At 41.3% G+C, this 15,065-nt stretch overlaps 6 protein-coding genes across 7 annotated transcripts; 4 read left to right on the forward strand and 2 right to left on the reverse strand.

Annotated features, from left to right (window-relative positions):
- The first annotated feature begins 870 nt into the window (after window positions 1-870).
- On the forward strand, window positions 871-2,095 carry BCIN_12g04770 (hypothetical protein). Of its 2 annotated transcripts, none has more exons than XM_024696464.1 (4): window positions 871-1,111; window positions 1,167-1,486; window positions 1,537-1,820; window positions 1,870-2,095. In XM_024696464.1, exons 1-4 carry the CDS (start codon window positions 930-932, stop codon window positions 2,083-2,085), a joined length of 1,002 nt encoding a protein of 333 aa, XP_024552275.1. In that variant the 5' UTR covers window positions 871-929; the 3' UTR covers window positions 2,086-2,095. The 2 variants fall into 2 exon arrangements, with proteins under 2 accessions (XP_024552275.1, XP_024552274.1); XM_024696465.1 differs by having other exon boundaries at window positions 1,537-1,586.
- A 77-nt stretch (window positions 2,096-2,172) lies between these two features.
- BCIN_12g04780 (hypothetical protein) lies at window positions 2,173-3,023 on the reverse strand. Its single transcript, XM_001553857.2, has 3 exons — window positions 2,574-3,023; window positions 2,389-2,508; window positions 2,173-2,335 (listed from the first exon to the last, which is right to left on the reverse strand). The coding sequence occupies exons 1-3, from the start codon at window positions 2,930-2,932 to the stop codon at window positions 2,200-2,202; spliced, it is 615 nt and encodes a 204-aa protein (XP_001553907.1). The 5' UTR covers window positions 2,933-3,023; the 3' UTR covers window positions 2,173-2,199.
- Window positions 3,024-4,987: 1,964 nt separating this feature from the next.
- BCIN_12g04790 (hypothetical protein) lies at window positions 4,988-6,441 on the forward strand. Its single transcript, XM_024696466.1, has 3 exons — window positions 4,988-5,148; window positions 5,198-5,496; window positions 5,696-6,441. Exons 1-3 carry the CDS (start codon window positions 5,082-5,084, stop codon window positions 6,389-6,391), a joined length of 1,062 nt encoding a protein of 353 aa, XP_024552276.1. The 5' UTR covers window positions 4,988-5,081; the 3' UTR covers window positions 6,392-6,441.
- Window positions 6,442-6,588: 147 nt separating this feature from the next.
- Window positions 6,589-7,856, forward strand: BCIN_12g04800 (hypothetical protein). Its single transcript, XM_024696467.1, has one exon. The coding sequence runs from the start codon at window positions 6,638-6,640 to the stop codon at window positions 7,700-7,702; it is 1,065 nt and encodes a 354-aa protein (XP_024552277.1). The 5' UTR covers window positions 6,589-6,637; the 3' UTR covers window positions 7,703-7,856.
- Window positions 7,857-10,656: 2,800 nt separating this feature from the next.
- Window positions 10,657-12,039, reverse strand: BCIN_12g04810 (hypothetical protein). Its single transcript, XM_001553854.2, has 2 exons — window positions 11,693-12,039; window positions 10,657-11,642 (listed from the first exon to the last, which is right to left on the reverse strand). The coding sequence occupies exons 1-2, from the start codon at window positions 11,905-11,907 to the stop codon at window positions 10,949-10,951; spliced, it is 909 nt and encodes a 302-aa protein (XP_001553904.2). The 5' UTR covers window positions 11,908-12,039; the 3' UTR covers window positions 10,657-10,948.
- A 486-nt stretch (window positions 12,040-12,525) lies between these two features.
- BCIN_12g04820 (hypothetical protein) lies at window positions 12,526-15,054 on the forward strand. The gene is made up of 8 exons (XM_001553853.2): window positions 12,526-12,891; window positions 12,942-13,007; window positions 13,066-13,254; window positions 13,305-13,332; window positions 13,386-13,715; window positions 13,768-14,436; window positions 14,503-14,639; window positions 14,699-15,054. Exons 1-8 carry the CDS (start codon window positions 12,616-12,618, stop codon window positions 14,903-14,905), a joined length of 1,902 nt encoding a protein of 633 aa, XP_001553903.1. The 5' UTR covers window positions 12,526-12,615; the 3' UTR covers window positions 14,906-15,054.
- Window positions 15,055-15,065: the final 11 nt, after the last annotated feature.

The raw sequence follows: 15,065 nt of genomic DNA on the forward strand, positions 1-15,065 counted from the left end.
GGAATACCATAGCTAGGGAGCTAGACAGGTCGGTACATAACAAGGTACCAACAAATATGGATCACAGACACGCTCAGACACGGTTCTTCCATGTTATCAGCTGATAGAAGGCTGTGAAACACAGGGGTAGCTGTTCTATGCGGCCGCATGGTTCCGTGATTACTAACCACATTTGAACAGCCATGGTGAGCCACCGGTGAGCCACCACCACTTCCTTCCGCTTCACACCAAGGGTGGCAGCCAACGGTGAGTCCTTCGTACAACGGTGAACACTTGAGTGCGCAGTGAAGATATATACTTCATAGATCGCCAGATGTCCTACTGGCCATTCCTACTGTCGTGTCCGTTCAACCTTCCTGTGCTGTCCTTCCCCATCGTCTAGTGCGTTCTCAATCCCGCGAGTTTCTGTTTCCATCCGTCTCTCCGCAAAGCTTGATGCAATACTCTCATCTCATATTGTCTTGAGAATTCAAGATCGAACATCCATAAGTATATGGGAGTTCGATCTCTATGTGAGCTGAACATAAAACTGCGAATGGCGAATGCATCATTTTCAAAGGCCTATCAGCTTATAGCTATCCTACATGGATCCACCATTCAAATCTACCTCGAGCCTGCATAAACACCGATTTTAGTGTCATGGCCAGTCAGCTCCACTGTAACCCCAGTTCCGAGAATGAAACGTTTTGGAATATCTCGAACATCACCCGTCTTTGTCATCACTTGGAGTAATTCAACAATCTCCTCGTCGTATCCGTTTATTTTCTTCTACATTCGAAATTCTTCATAAGCAGAAGCATCTCGATACTTCACAAACAGGATTGGAGGTTATCAATAACTCCATATAAATCCTTCTCTCTAGCTTCAATAGTATATCCATAGCAAAGACGGATCTCATTCAAGTGGTTTTTATCACGGTTACAAACACCATGGCATATAACACGACCGAAGTCCCACACATGCAAAGTAGATCTTCCAAACAAAGTCGCAATCGTACGCTACTCTCGTGTACGGAATGCCATAGGAGAAAACAAAAATGCAATCGAAATCATCCCTGTAACCATTGTCTGGAGCGACGCGTTCCGCATAAGTGTCGTTTTGTGATACCTTTGTAAGTGTCCATTGACATAATACCAAGAAATTTTATTGATTTAGAGGGGGCGAAGAAGACAAAGAGATTCAAAGCTTGATTATGAAACCGCAAAAGCTGCTCGCGACCGAAGGATACTTTCTGGGGAGGAAATTCTACTTAGCTTTGAATCAGTCGGAGATCTACGAAGCGCTGGATCATCTTATGCATTCACTCATGCATCTACAGATGTGACACGAAAATTGTTCTCTGATCGTACTCCTACTCATGATACAAAACTACAGGCTTCCTTTCGGACCAATCTAACAAGTGGGATTCTGGATGGGTTTGATCCATTCTCGGTATTTCCAGATACAAGTGGAGATCCGCTTCCCAAATCAATTCTCATAGAATACTGTAAGCAGCTTATCTCATGTTTTGGGAGAAGTTTTACTGATAATATAAAGTTGTTAAGCAATTAGGCCCGTGGCTTGGTTCATACAATGATTCTGAAGTTGTGGGTCGCCCAGCATTCTCCTGGCTAACATCTGCTCTGCAACATCCCCCATTATTCTATGCTACGTTATTAGGCGCAGCCGTCCACCTAGACCGCAAAAGACCTATAGACAAACGTAGTCTTTTCTGGTACAAGATTGAGACGATTCGTTTAGCAAATGAAACAATGAATATACCCCACGAAGCTGCTACGGATCAAATGATTCTAGTGGTTTTAATTTTACTTTATTTCAACGCAAGTTTCTACCTGGACACTCAAGTGCCGAGCTGACAATACATTTTAGGTCGGTGGTGGAGATGGAGAAGAATATGAAATGCATCTCTTAGGTATCAACAAAATGTTAACCATGAGAGGAGGTATGAACACTCTAGGAATGAGTGGTATGATTACAAACTGGCTGAAAGTTTGTTATGGTCCTTGGAATCATGATTGGCATTATGGACTTTTTGTGGACTTTTATGGTATCAAACGAAAATCGCATAACTATATGATGAAATAATCAAACTCCAAATTTCAATCTGCAATCTATCATAGCGTTTGAACCTCTAGAACTATCCTTCTTCGAATCATTCATCACCAACTAAACTGGAAAAATTTCTGCTGCCACTTTATTTCACAAAGTCTTCTTCCACTCTTCCACGGTCAACACCTCATTCGCAAACAATGGCCAGATAAGACTAGTCGCGGCATCCTTTGCCACGGTAGTAAAACCTGCCGTTGCATCCGTAAGCATAGTTACATGATATCCCCTAGTATAGTCGTCAGTTTTTGTCCAAGATGTGCAAGTCCAAAGTTGACTTACAGTTCATAAGCATATCTTGCCGTGGATTCCATGCAGGTATTTGCCGTCAATCCGGCAAAGATTAGATGCGTGATGTTTCTTTGCTTCAACTGATAATCCAAATCGGTGTTTGAAAACGAACTATCCCAGATTAGCTACCCTCTCTTTTCGAATAGCATCCCCAAAATACACAACATAATACATACCTACTACACCAATGTTTACTAACAATCACATCCCCATTTCCCTCCACATCCGGCTCCAATCCCTTATAAATCTCAACCCCCCACGATCCCTCCTCAAAAGCATTGCTCTCTTTCTGGCGCTGCTGCGTCAAAGTTGCATGTTTCCATCCTGCTAAGTATCCTGCTTTGGTCTGTTGATGCAAACCATAATAGATAGGAATTTTTTGAGCACGAGCTGTAGTCACGAGATTCTGGAGATGAGTAATGGTGTTTGTGTTGGCGATAGACTCGGCCATAAGTGGATAGACTTTGCCTTCGGGGTGGAGGAAGTCGTTGTAAGGATCGATGAGAACAATTGCGGTTTTGTTGGTGGATGACATCTTGGAGTTGGGTTGGGTTGGGTTGATTGAGATGGAGAAAGTGTATAGGTATTGTGTGTGAAGAATGATGAGTTGGGAAATGTGTTTGAGCTGGATGGAATGGAATTGGATTGGAATCACCCTGCCTTCATATACTTCTTCATGAGCTGCTTATAGCCAGGAGTGCACCTCTCTTCCATAAACTAATCTCGGTCTTAATGCATGTACTTTGAGCAGAATGTTACAAAGCATCATGCTTCTTTGATTTATCAACTGATTATATGAACTCAACACGAATTGTCGTTACTTACGTGCAGATTGCAACATAGTCTAGTCTCGGATAATACTCCTTATTATTAGCTTGTTAGCTTGCATGACTGGGATGTGGTGAAAACTAGAATCGGCATTAATGTATGATTAGACGATGAAATGCGGGGTGTGTACAGGGCTGAAGCCAGTCAATGATTTTGTGTTGTTTTTGGTGACTGTGCATGATACGTCTTTTTTTTTTGTTCGTTTGTTCGTGTTTCCATGAGTTCGGATTAGTGATTGTTGTTGTTGTTGATTAGTGATTGTGAATTTTCATATATCTCATGTATATCATTCATGAAGTTCTGTATATAGCGGAACCTTTTCTTTTCTATATCTTTATTTGCTGGATACACTTGCATTTTATTTTTTTTTGGCGTGGGAGTCCCAATTTGTTGGTGTAACCCGAAATGTCTAAGTAGACGGAGAATCCTTATCTTGCATCAGAAAACTCAAATCCAAGTTGATCCAGTTTATAAGCCTCATGCCACTTATCATTCATCATGTTGCTTAAAGCCACATTTTCTATCTCTTCATTATGATTCATTGTTCATAGTGGTTTATTCTCTTTATCTATTATTACTTTTTGGACGGTCATTGTAAAAGAGTAGAAGACGGTAATGGTCACACAACCGTGTGGTGGCAAAGTTAACATTTTCGACGAAAAGAAATTCAATATAAATCCCCATACAAATTTTATTACATACATTACAATTATAATATATATCTTCGTCAGTAACGAAATAGCTATTTCGTTATTGACGAATATTTGCCACTCTAAATGGGAACCCTAAAAGACCTTAGAGATTTCAGAATTCGACGAATATTAGAGTTGTAAGAAAAATGGACGAAAGGGGAGCAAGCGTAAAAACTAGGAGGAGAAGGGGAGCGAGCATAAAAGCTATGAAGTAGATACAAGGCATTAGCCGAAAGCTTAAAAAGGAGTAAAGGGTAAATTACTCATCACTTCCAATTTATTCTTTAATCAGAAGCTTTACCATTGTATTATACTATATAGAATGTATTGTAAAGATATCAAAATTATATAATTCTAATCTATATATTCATATTGAATTCAATAGAAATAAAGTATTGATTATCTTAAGCTAAAATTCAAAAATTTTACTAAGTCCCTTTAGAGTAAAATTTTCTAATCGTTTACAAAGAAATTATTCGCCTAATCAATCCTTTAAAAATGCTTTTTTCAATACATTATAAAAATATTGAGGATTTTCTTGGGATGACGAAGCGGCCACTTCGTCAACCGCGGATTCTGTCACCACAGGGCAAGAAAAGCCTTCGCATATACCAGTAATAGAACAAGTGGCTACACATAGAAAATGGGGTGAATCACTACTTCGCGGCAGCGAGGTGAGGGGGACGGCTAGAGTAAAGCACTCAAACTTCGGGAGTCAACTTGGAAGGTGTAAAATTCGATGTCTTTTTCAGGTCTACAGAAGTGAAACTATAAATACTAGAAACTGGTAACACGTTACCTGAAAGTCACGTGCTTTGCTCACATCATATTTACAATTTATTAGAATTTTTCAGCCGCTCATATATGTTAGAGATCCATGGATCTTGATGTAGTGAAATTCGAGGGCTGGGAGTGAATAAGATCATTTAAATTATCCAACGTGAAGTCATGTCCGAGGTTGCACCACTCAGTGCTTGCTATTGTATCTTACACATTAATACGGCAGCTGAATATGCATAAACACTTTCATTTCTCATCATCTTTCTCATTCTTTATTTCACAGTATCTTTGATGTACAGTACACATTGTTGTTCATAACAAAGTTCATTTGTATCTAGTTTGTTACCATATTAGCTCAACAGCTACTAGAAGAAGATTTTCAACATGTTGACCGACGATTTAGCTAGTTCCTACTCAAGTTGCAAGGCAGATACGTCTATGTTCACCAAATGTGGGTGCCATTACTACAAAATGAGAAGATTTAGCTAATTATCATGCAGGGCTATTCAAATCTGCAAAAGCTTGTGGCTATGAGATGCCAAAAATAACCACATCTACCATTGAAGATGTCTCGATACCGATTCCAATCTTAAACACACAGCCTCGACTTAAAGGGAAGGCTAGAAAGCTGGCAAAACTGGAGAAAGAATCTAGAGAAAAGAAAAAGGCCCAAGAAACTGTACCTGTGTCGAGATCACCCTCAAAGTACACTATCACAACAACAGAAATCTTGAAGCAAGCCAAACTTGTTACTGGAAAGATTGAGTTCCCCCAAAAGATTCGAAAGGTTCTACAGAGAGTAATTGATGCACGAAAACGCTGTGCAGATTGGTTTGAGTCATCCAAGTTTGGGAACCAGTACTCGAACAAAGGTCATCAACACTTCATCGGCCTTTTGCAAGAGATTCTTTGTGCTCTAGACCAGGGCCGGAGCGACAGGAGTCATCCAAATAGCACGGATATTTCATGCAAGACATCAAGAAAACCGCAAGATATAGAAGAAATACAAGAATAGGAATCTAGATCTCCTCAGTGCTACTTCAATAACAAACACCGCATTTGAGATAGTTCGTCGCAGTGAACAAGAAATCTTGAACGGTGCACCGAAGCTATTCTCGAAAAAACGATCTTATGACGCCATTGCAGCTGTCATCTTCTACGCAAACGGACTCAACACTGGGAAAGATCCAACACAGAAGATGGAGCTAAAGGAATTGTTACGGCCTACACCCTTCGATGACTTCATATATCTATCCACTTCGCGGATTCTGATGAAGTATGAAAATCTTTGTGAAATGAATCCAACTTTTCCCATTCCTTCACTTCCGTTACGGGCAGTTTACATCCCATGCCCGGAAATTCTGGGAACTCCTTACATGGATAAGAAAGAAAAGGAGGATGTTTTACTTTCCCAACTATTCATTGATCTCGACTTATTCAACACATATAACCGACTGACGAAAGAAGATGAATCTGAAAATTCGGCAGTATGTGCACCTCCAGCCCCGGATGCATTGACTGCTGGCTTATTGAGATTAAAAAATGAAGGACAAATCAGTGTCACTGTCGTATTTGCCGCCCAAATATTCCTCGATTTGAACGAGATACTTGGGGATGACATCACAGAAGGACACAAAGATTGGGGGAAATTGGCTTGGAAAGACCAATCTAGTCTAGATTCCTCGGGCCTCTAGCTTCCAATGAATACCCCCAATACTTACTGGTGGAGTCCTCGCGATCTACATACTCTTAAGAAGATATGCGATATCAATTCCAGGTATACCCAATCAAATAGGTTCAGAAAACTCAAAGAGTTCTGGTTGCGGAGAACCTGCTCAGGGCCTAATTGGGGTAGGGCGGATGGTTACGAGTTCGCTTCTACAATAGGCTTGGTCAATCGATCTGATCAAGAATCGAGTAGCACTTATGCCCACCAGCCAATGGCAAACAAGAATGCATACTGCACGGAACGAGGAGACCTACAAGGAGTACAGTTCTCAAAAGATCTAGTGCTAACCAATACTTATACTCGGTTTCTAGAGTGTGGTATTCTTTCCGATGGCAGGGTAGACCCCGATTGGGGTAAAGAATGGTTGGTAAGCATTGGCGCAATTGCGAGAGCTAGTGATACCGAGGTTTACAATAAACAACTCATTAAAAGTGTCAATCATCTCGATATTCGATTGATATGGCCTCATAGCGACGTATTGTTCTTCTACACACACTATCCTGTTTACTGTGGGATGATCGGTCTCCGATTATTGACGAGCCACGACGAGGCCCGTCTTGCCCATTGTGATTTTCACCTCGTCATAATCTTCATGGCGCATCTGTATCAGGAATGCGTACGAACCAGCTTTTTTCAAAAAGTATGGCCAGCAATGGAAACAATGATACAGCTACATCGGAAGGACATCTTTGATGGCAATGTACCAAAGTCCGCAGACGAGGCATACGAGAAATTCTCTAAACAATTTTTCCTGTCCAAGGTTTCAAGTCAAGAATACGCCAGAGCAAAACCTCCAGGAGAAATGACAATGCCGGAACTATCGAGAAAAGCTTTCAGTCAAGCTATCCGTCCATTTCTGGAACACCAAGCAACTTTCAACGAAGCCACCAACAGTCTCCAGAACCTAGTCCAGAATCTCCCATCGGCAGCAATGATGAAGGACACCAATCGACGCGTGAAACGACAGCTTACTTCATTACAATTCCTACACGTTTTGGAAGGGTTTCTGCCCGAAGAGATATCGAAACTGCAATTCGATTACATCGCTTTGACACTCGCTTGTTATCCCCTGTTGGAAAAAATTCGTCTAGCGATCGATCCCACTGGGAAACAAAATCCAAAGCGTACGTTACCTGGTGGAAGAGAGCCAGCATTTCTATTTATGACTTTGGATATACTATCTAAAGGAAGGACCGGAGGTGAGAATCCGTTGCTGAGAATTGTAGCGGGGGTACTGGAGAAGTTTTTGGAGGATGAGGAAATTTTGAAAACATGAGGAGTTCCAATGCGCAATGGCCTTGGCCAACGTGTTTCGGATCTAGGGAAGCATTATGTGATGGGGCGGTCATGGTTACAACGGTGAGATCGAGATTAATGTTGGTTATGAAACTATTGAGATGGGAATTTTACATTGTATAGATATTCGGCTCAAACTGTGCAAGTACAGCACGCAATTCACTAAAGTATTGAATTGTATTAATTGCCAAAATGAAATAGCTTTTTGGTTAGCCTTCACTTCTGGACATAACGTGCTGAAAAGACAATAACTCCCACTGATTCTTATTTCAAACGTCTGGGCTGAGCTACCTGCCATGAGAAACAGACGATGAACAGCAAGAATGAGTTCCTGGCCATAAATATGTGGAAACATATCTGAAATTTCTTTGATGGCCCCTTCTTGCGCATTTATCCAGTAATATGACGCAACATCTGAACTCTTACCGAATACAGGGCATGGGAGAATATGTAGCTAGCCCTGAATTCAAGAGACTCTGTTTAAATACGCCCTATACATGATTTTTTGAAAGACTTCTGACTAAATTTCTATACTTCCGACTGTTGCATATCCATGCATATCTGTGCAGGGAAGTCCCTACACCAATACTGTATGTAGTGAGTGTACTAGTAGTGTACAATCAGCTCTGCGGTAAATTCTCTACCAAGTTCCGAGATATCCAGACTAGGAAGTTAGTTAATTGCTAACTATTTCTGCTCCCAGTGAGAAGAATTCGTGTACACACTGCTTTCAGTCATCTGCCCACTAGTTCCTGTTAATACCGACCGCACGAACTTTGATGCATATCATACTAGATACTCGAATGAAGTCGAAAGTAAGCGATGGCAGTAAGCTGAAAATTTCCAATTGAAACAACGGTGTGCACTTTTCAGAAAAGAGGTTACAATGTGAAATCGTATTAAAAGAGCGTTACCCTTCGCGATCACTCAGCTGCAATGTTTGGATATGCAACAAAACTTTTCAGATTGGAATATTCACTGTTGGTAAATTTGTGTCCAATAGATAGAATGAGTTAGCTATGATAGGATGAATCCAATGAAATAAATATTTTATTGCATATCTCCATTTCGGCCGTTTCGAAAATGGGGCTAAAAATTGGCTAACGAATGATATATATACACTTTAGATATTTAATAGAACTTCTCAAGTAGAAAGATTCACTATCAGCCATTCCCGAGGTCTTCTCTCATACAGAGAATAGACTTGATAGGTTAAATTCCATTGAATCAATATTTTGTTGCATGTCTAACCTTCAGTCCTGTCGGAATATGGAGCTAGTATGACACCAATGATATTTCAACACAATGAATTGACTGAAGGTCAACCTTGGTGATGAAACATATCTATGTAGGTAGTTATTAGTTAAGTCTTTCTATTCTGTCATCTCTCAACTGTCTGATGTATCGTGGTGACTGTAGACAGACGCTACGCACCCTACAGATACATCTCTCGCTAACAGCTGGCTAACGATTAATGTACTCTTCAGATATGCAACAAAACCTCCAGTAAAAACATTCACCACCAGAATATCCGATCTCACATATAACATTGCTATTATAGGCTAAGAGCCACAACCGAAAACTTTTGTTGCACGTCTATTTTCAACGACAAAGGTGAACTGATACTGTTGCTACCAGAACTCTGGCGCTAGATTGTTTTAGACAGCCATAAACTAACCTAACTTCGAACTAAATAAACTTTACCATCCGCTGTATCTCGGAAATCTCAGCCCTATCCTGATTCGATCATAATACTAGTACTTGCTTTACCATTCCTTGTTGACCACACTATCTATACCTTGACCCCCTCCTACTCAAACAAACATATCCTTCCATACCTCAAAATAAACACTTAAATACCCAAGCATCCTCTCTTTCCCAACAAACCTTAGCCCATCGATCTAATACCTCAATAGATCAAGCTTTACCCATAAAGCTGAAATATAGATAGGTATGCAACAAAACCTCCCCAACTCTCCATATTCACTCACAACAAGCCCCAGCACAGACTTCATCACCATTCACTCCCCCTCGAAAAAAATCCAGAAATTTCTTCCAACATGATCCGCCAATAGAAATCTTGAATTGGCTTTTCAGATGTGCAACAAAACTTCTCGTTGACGATAAGACGTATTCAGCCCCACCCGTAAATACCCAGCATCGATATTGTACGTGTGGGTTTTATCCACCTCAGAAGACCTAAGTTCGTATGCTGTGCCGCCTGGGTATACAATCATCTTGATTTGCGCATGATATATGTATAAACACAACGACCAAACATTTCCCAGACACTCTGCTCTTCTGAGTTTCATGTGCATACTGTATTAGAACAGGAAATCAAACCAGCAGATAAAGTGATAAATCAAGTTATAGATTATCATCTCAAGCGAATATGAGATGTACACAGGTAGGTAGGTGGTCGCAAACCCCGCCCACAACAGTTGCAATGTATGAATCTCCACTACACATATATATCACAGACTCACAAGAAAGCGCTCATTCATAAACACCAAGTGCACGCTTCTATAGCAATAAGTTTCTGGAGAACCGATGAACCATTGACCCAACTTTTCAAAGTACGAAATGTCAGGATTCAAGCCTACTAAAGCTTGGGAACTACGATTCGTCCAAGGGAATACCGTGCACTAGCATGGTGAGGCAAGAGCGCAAGCGGTTTTGATATGATAGGATGTCTAACAATACATAGTTAATATCCAAGGCTGTATTGTAAGAATTTTCTGTTATAAAGTAAATATTCAACACAATGAGAAAAATACAACAAGTTTCAGAGGAGAGGAGATGGGGGGCGTCAGCCAGAATTTCTAGATTCCTTAACTGGCAGGAATCTTCCAATGCCATGGAATGAAAAGTAAAGAGAATAACGAAATGAGCAGAGTTGAATGGTTTTGAAGATAACGTCGAATGTCTCTCTGATGTATTAGTACATAAACTGTATATTGAAGTCGACTAACCCTGTAAAGATTTTAAGAATCAATGCCGCATATCCTCTAATCGCGCCGTCATATATGTCTGACACGTATGTTCCATCTATATACCATAACGCCTTGCAAATGCATCGTACTAGTTCCATGATTTCATGATAGCTTGTATATCCATCCATAATGTGTCCCCAATATGTGCATTCAATGAGTCACATTCCCCATTATGGCCCTCTCAACTCATATGGACATCCCGATTGCGCTCTATGTTTGCAAATTCGAACCGATTATTCTAAACGACCCATTAATCCTTTCCTAACTTTCATATTGACAACCCCTCCAACACCAAATGCAGGCACAATTCTACATATCCGAGCCGCAGCACTGACAGCCCAATTTTTCTTTACAATACTCCACCTGTCTCCCCAAGAAACACCTTGACCTCTGTTATACAAATCTAAGCCCAACAAATGCATAGGCGTACTCAGAAGCTGTACGGAAGCTGGGGCCAAAAATTGGGAAATTGTTTGTCCGCTTATGGATTTTTGCAATTCCTCAGATAAACTCTTGTTGATGATCGGACCAAGCATTGGCGGTATATTGAATGAAGCGAAAATGGTAAGACAATCGCGAGCAGTGAAGAGTATATATGAAGGGAATGGTACAGGTCTCGGTGGACCGGAAGGACCAAACATACGGGCAAATGTCTGATCTTTGAAAAGGCACAACCCAATGTTTGCAGTCGAACTTGCAACGAATTTGGAGGTTCCAGATGTGACTGTGGATGCGGGTTTATTGTGTATGGTGGATGTAACAGTATCGAGGGTATTGGCTGTTAAATATGTGCCTCCGTACAACATACATATCAGGGCGAACGGTTTCGAGAAGATGAGATTATGGGGTCGAAGAATAAAGCTCTTGAGTGATGATCGTAGAGATTCTTTGAGTGTCGCTTGACCCGAGGCATTTTGCATAATACCTCTGTGATAACATTAGCAATTGGCGCAAAGAGTCAGAGAGTTGAAACTTACTTATCAATGATAGTGATAATTGGCGCGACCATAGTTGCAGCAGTGGCACCAGACACAAAATCCACACCCAATCTATATGGCAGATTTTTCGTATTCCATTCTCGAGGCTCTGCTATAGGTTCTGCGAGTTCAGGACTTCGAGTCACTGTCTTTGGGTTGTCAATCTTCATGGGGGTTTTGGGTGACTCCATGTTGTGTGAGTCTTCGGATTTCATAAAGAAAATGGCATTAACGATGAACAATCGACCAATGTATATGCCTCTCTGCAAAACGAATGAGTGGGAAATACAGAATCAATTGGATTCGGTATCAAATATATATGAAGCAAACAATTGCTTAGAAGAGCCTTGAAGAATGATACCAGGGATCTGAGTAAACAAAAATTGTATCTCCGTTCAATAAAGTTTCGTGAGTGGAGGCCGAAATCGCAGCAAGGGAAAAAAAAGCAACTGATATGCATAATACGCTTATCGGAGAAAGCCTTGACGATAGCAGCCGAAGCTAACCGATTGTGTGCAGTATGAATCAACCTTTCGACTTCAGTGAAGACGTTTCTTTTCCAATTTCTGCTTTTTCCTTTCCATTTATGACCAATGAATGTATCAATACAAGATGATAGACATATAGCCTTATCTGTATCAGCACCTCTACCGTCAAAGTAGTAGCATCACAGTACGGGTTCTCTACAGTAAACGATGTGGCTCCAGATAGCCGTTCCGGGGGAAAGAAGCGGATCCGAAGAGCAGGTAAGAACAGGGGCACATCCTATCTCTCAATGATTCAACCAATCATGAAAACTAGATTAATACCCCCCCCATGTTTGTTCGCTTAATGAGAAAGATCGTCGTGACTTTGACATCCAGTTCAGATGTTGTCCTGTCAGCTCATCACGACGAGAAACATAATCTGGTTGAAGTAGCATTATGAAACCGGGAAAACATGATGACTCCTCCAAAGAAGAAGAGCAGGACATGCGTGATTCTTTACTCGGGGATGAAATGGGAGACACATATCAACTAGAATCTCAGCATGATGAGAAGCCACGGATAACACGGTCCGGACAAGGCTTGCGAAACAAGTGGATAGATAGGCTGCTACTTGGCCTGTTGGTATTTTGGGTTTATATGTTCTTACCATATGGTAAAGATACATCCGATGAAGATGCTAGACTTGGTGAGGGCGGTTGGTCTTGGGAATCGGTGAGGACTCTGGTTGTGACAATTAGACGGAACTGACTGGACATCACTAGATCAAGCCAAACTCCGAATTGATTTGGCATCAATGCTTTGATGAGTTTGATTGTGCAAGATTAGAGGTATGGCTACTACGTCCGTCGACTTTCGTTACAAACTCATAATATACTCTCAATACAGGTGCCACTAGATTGGCTAGAGCCTACCAACTCATCAAAAGCTGTTTTGGCCGTCTTGAGGAAAAATGCAACATCAATGGTAGATTACAAGGGCCCACTCTTCATTAATCCAGGAGGACCTGGAGGATCTGGTGTAGGCACTGTGCAAGACTTTTGGAAGGCTGTTCATGTTACTGTTGGAGCTAACCACGTAAGTCTTGTTCCCGGTTACTTCAAGATTACATCTAACAATCAAAATAGGATATAATTGGATTCGATCCACGTGGAAGTAAGTCAGGGCACCAAAATGATAGCGATATGATGTATTGACTTTATATAAAGTTGGCGCCACCACCCCTTCTGCTCATTGTTGGAATGGACCACAGGAGGAAAGAATTTGGGGCATTCAAAAACTCGGACTCGTCGACTCACACCCAGGAATGATTTATGATCTTTATGCACATCAAAGTATCGAGTCTAAGAATTGTGAAGCTAGTCTTGGTGATCTATCCCGATTTGTGGGGACAGCTTCTGTGGCAAGAGATATGTTGGAGATACTCAATAAGCTTGGGTATGAAAAATTAAGATATTGGGGTCTAAGTTATGGTACAGTAATCGGAGGTACCTTTGCAGCCATGTACCCCGATAAGGTTGAGCGTCTCGTTAGTGACGGTTAGTATCATTTCCGGCTTTAGACAATGGAGGCTTGCTAAACCTGATACAGGAAACGTCAATTACTCAGAGTGGTATAATGGGACCGGAATCCATTATATCGAGGATACAGACAAAGTAATGCTAGCTTTCTTTGACCTATGTCATAAGGCGGGTCCCCAAAAATGTGCGCTCTATGCCTCAACGCCTATAGCAATCCAAGAACGACTTGAAAGTATCTACACCAAGCTTCAAAAGTACCCCTTGCAAGTCTTTCCCACTACAAACAACACAATGGAGTTACAGTCCTTGGGAATCACTCGACCAAAAGTTCTCACTTATTCAGACGTGAAGAACTCAGTAATCTACTCACTCTACCAACCTTTAGCATTATTTTCTCACTTCGCTAAAGCTTTAGCCGCACTAGAAGCTGATGATGGTATCCCTTTCTTGAAATTGGCTATAGCTCAAGGACACATACAACCAAGTTTCACATGTGGTTGCGACTCTCCCGAATGCGAAGAAGAATCCGGATGGCCTTTAAAAGCAATTGGAAATGGCGACGCAGCAACATATGTAAAATGCGGAGAAGGTGAAGCCGGTGCGGATAAAGATAGTTTGGAGGTTATGATAAAATACGAGGAAGAATTACGAAGAAAAAGCCCACTATCGGCATCCGTGATGTTCAATATTCGCCTAGCGTGCGCGGGATGGAAATCGAGAACAAAATGGAATTTCGTTGGTGAATATTCCTACTATCGATCATGCTTCTCAGAACTATATATGCTAATGAGAATCTCACGAAAAGGTCCATTTGAGCAAAACACCAGTCATCCGATCCTCTTCATCGGCAATTCAGCAGACAACATCACACCGCTAGCAAGCGCAATCCACAACTCCCACTTCTTCCCCGGTTCCTCCGTTTTAGTACAAAATTCCTATGGTGTAAGTTCTTCCCGTATCGTAACAACATCTAATAATCCACAACTCACCAAATCATCCAGCATACGTCGGCATCCTGTCCTTCCAAATGCACAGCCAAACATCGACTCGCGTATTTTCAAACCGGGATTCTCCCGTCAAATGGTACGGTGTGCGAGCCGGATTTTATACCCTTTGGAATTGAAGTTGAGGGTATGGAGTCACAGAGCGACGGGGATGAGGATGAGGAGTTGGAGTGGGCGTTGCGAGAATTGATGAAGTTGTTGTAGGTGATGTCTATTTTGTTTAGTTGTGTTTATTCGTGGGCTTTACATGGAAGAGAGGATATTCGTGATTATCAGATAGGAAGGAAAACGGGATGATTTGAAATCGGATTAAAGGAAGTAGACTGTTAGAATCATGAATTGGAGCGGTTTGCGGAAATTCCTG

This window comes from Botrytis cinerea, chromosome 12 (genome assembly GCF_000143535.2).
Source record: "Botrytis cinerea B05.10 chromosome 12, complete sequence".
Classification (NCBI taxonomy): Eukaryota; Fungi; Ascomycota; class Leotiomycetes; order Helotiales; family Sclerotiniaceae; genus Botrytis; species Botrytis cinerea.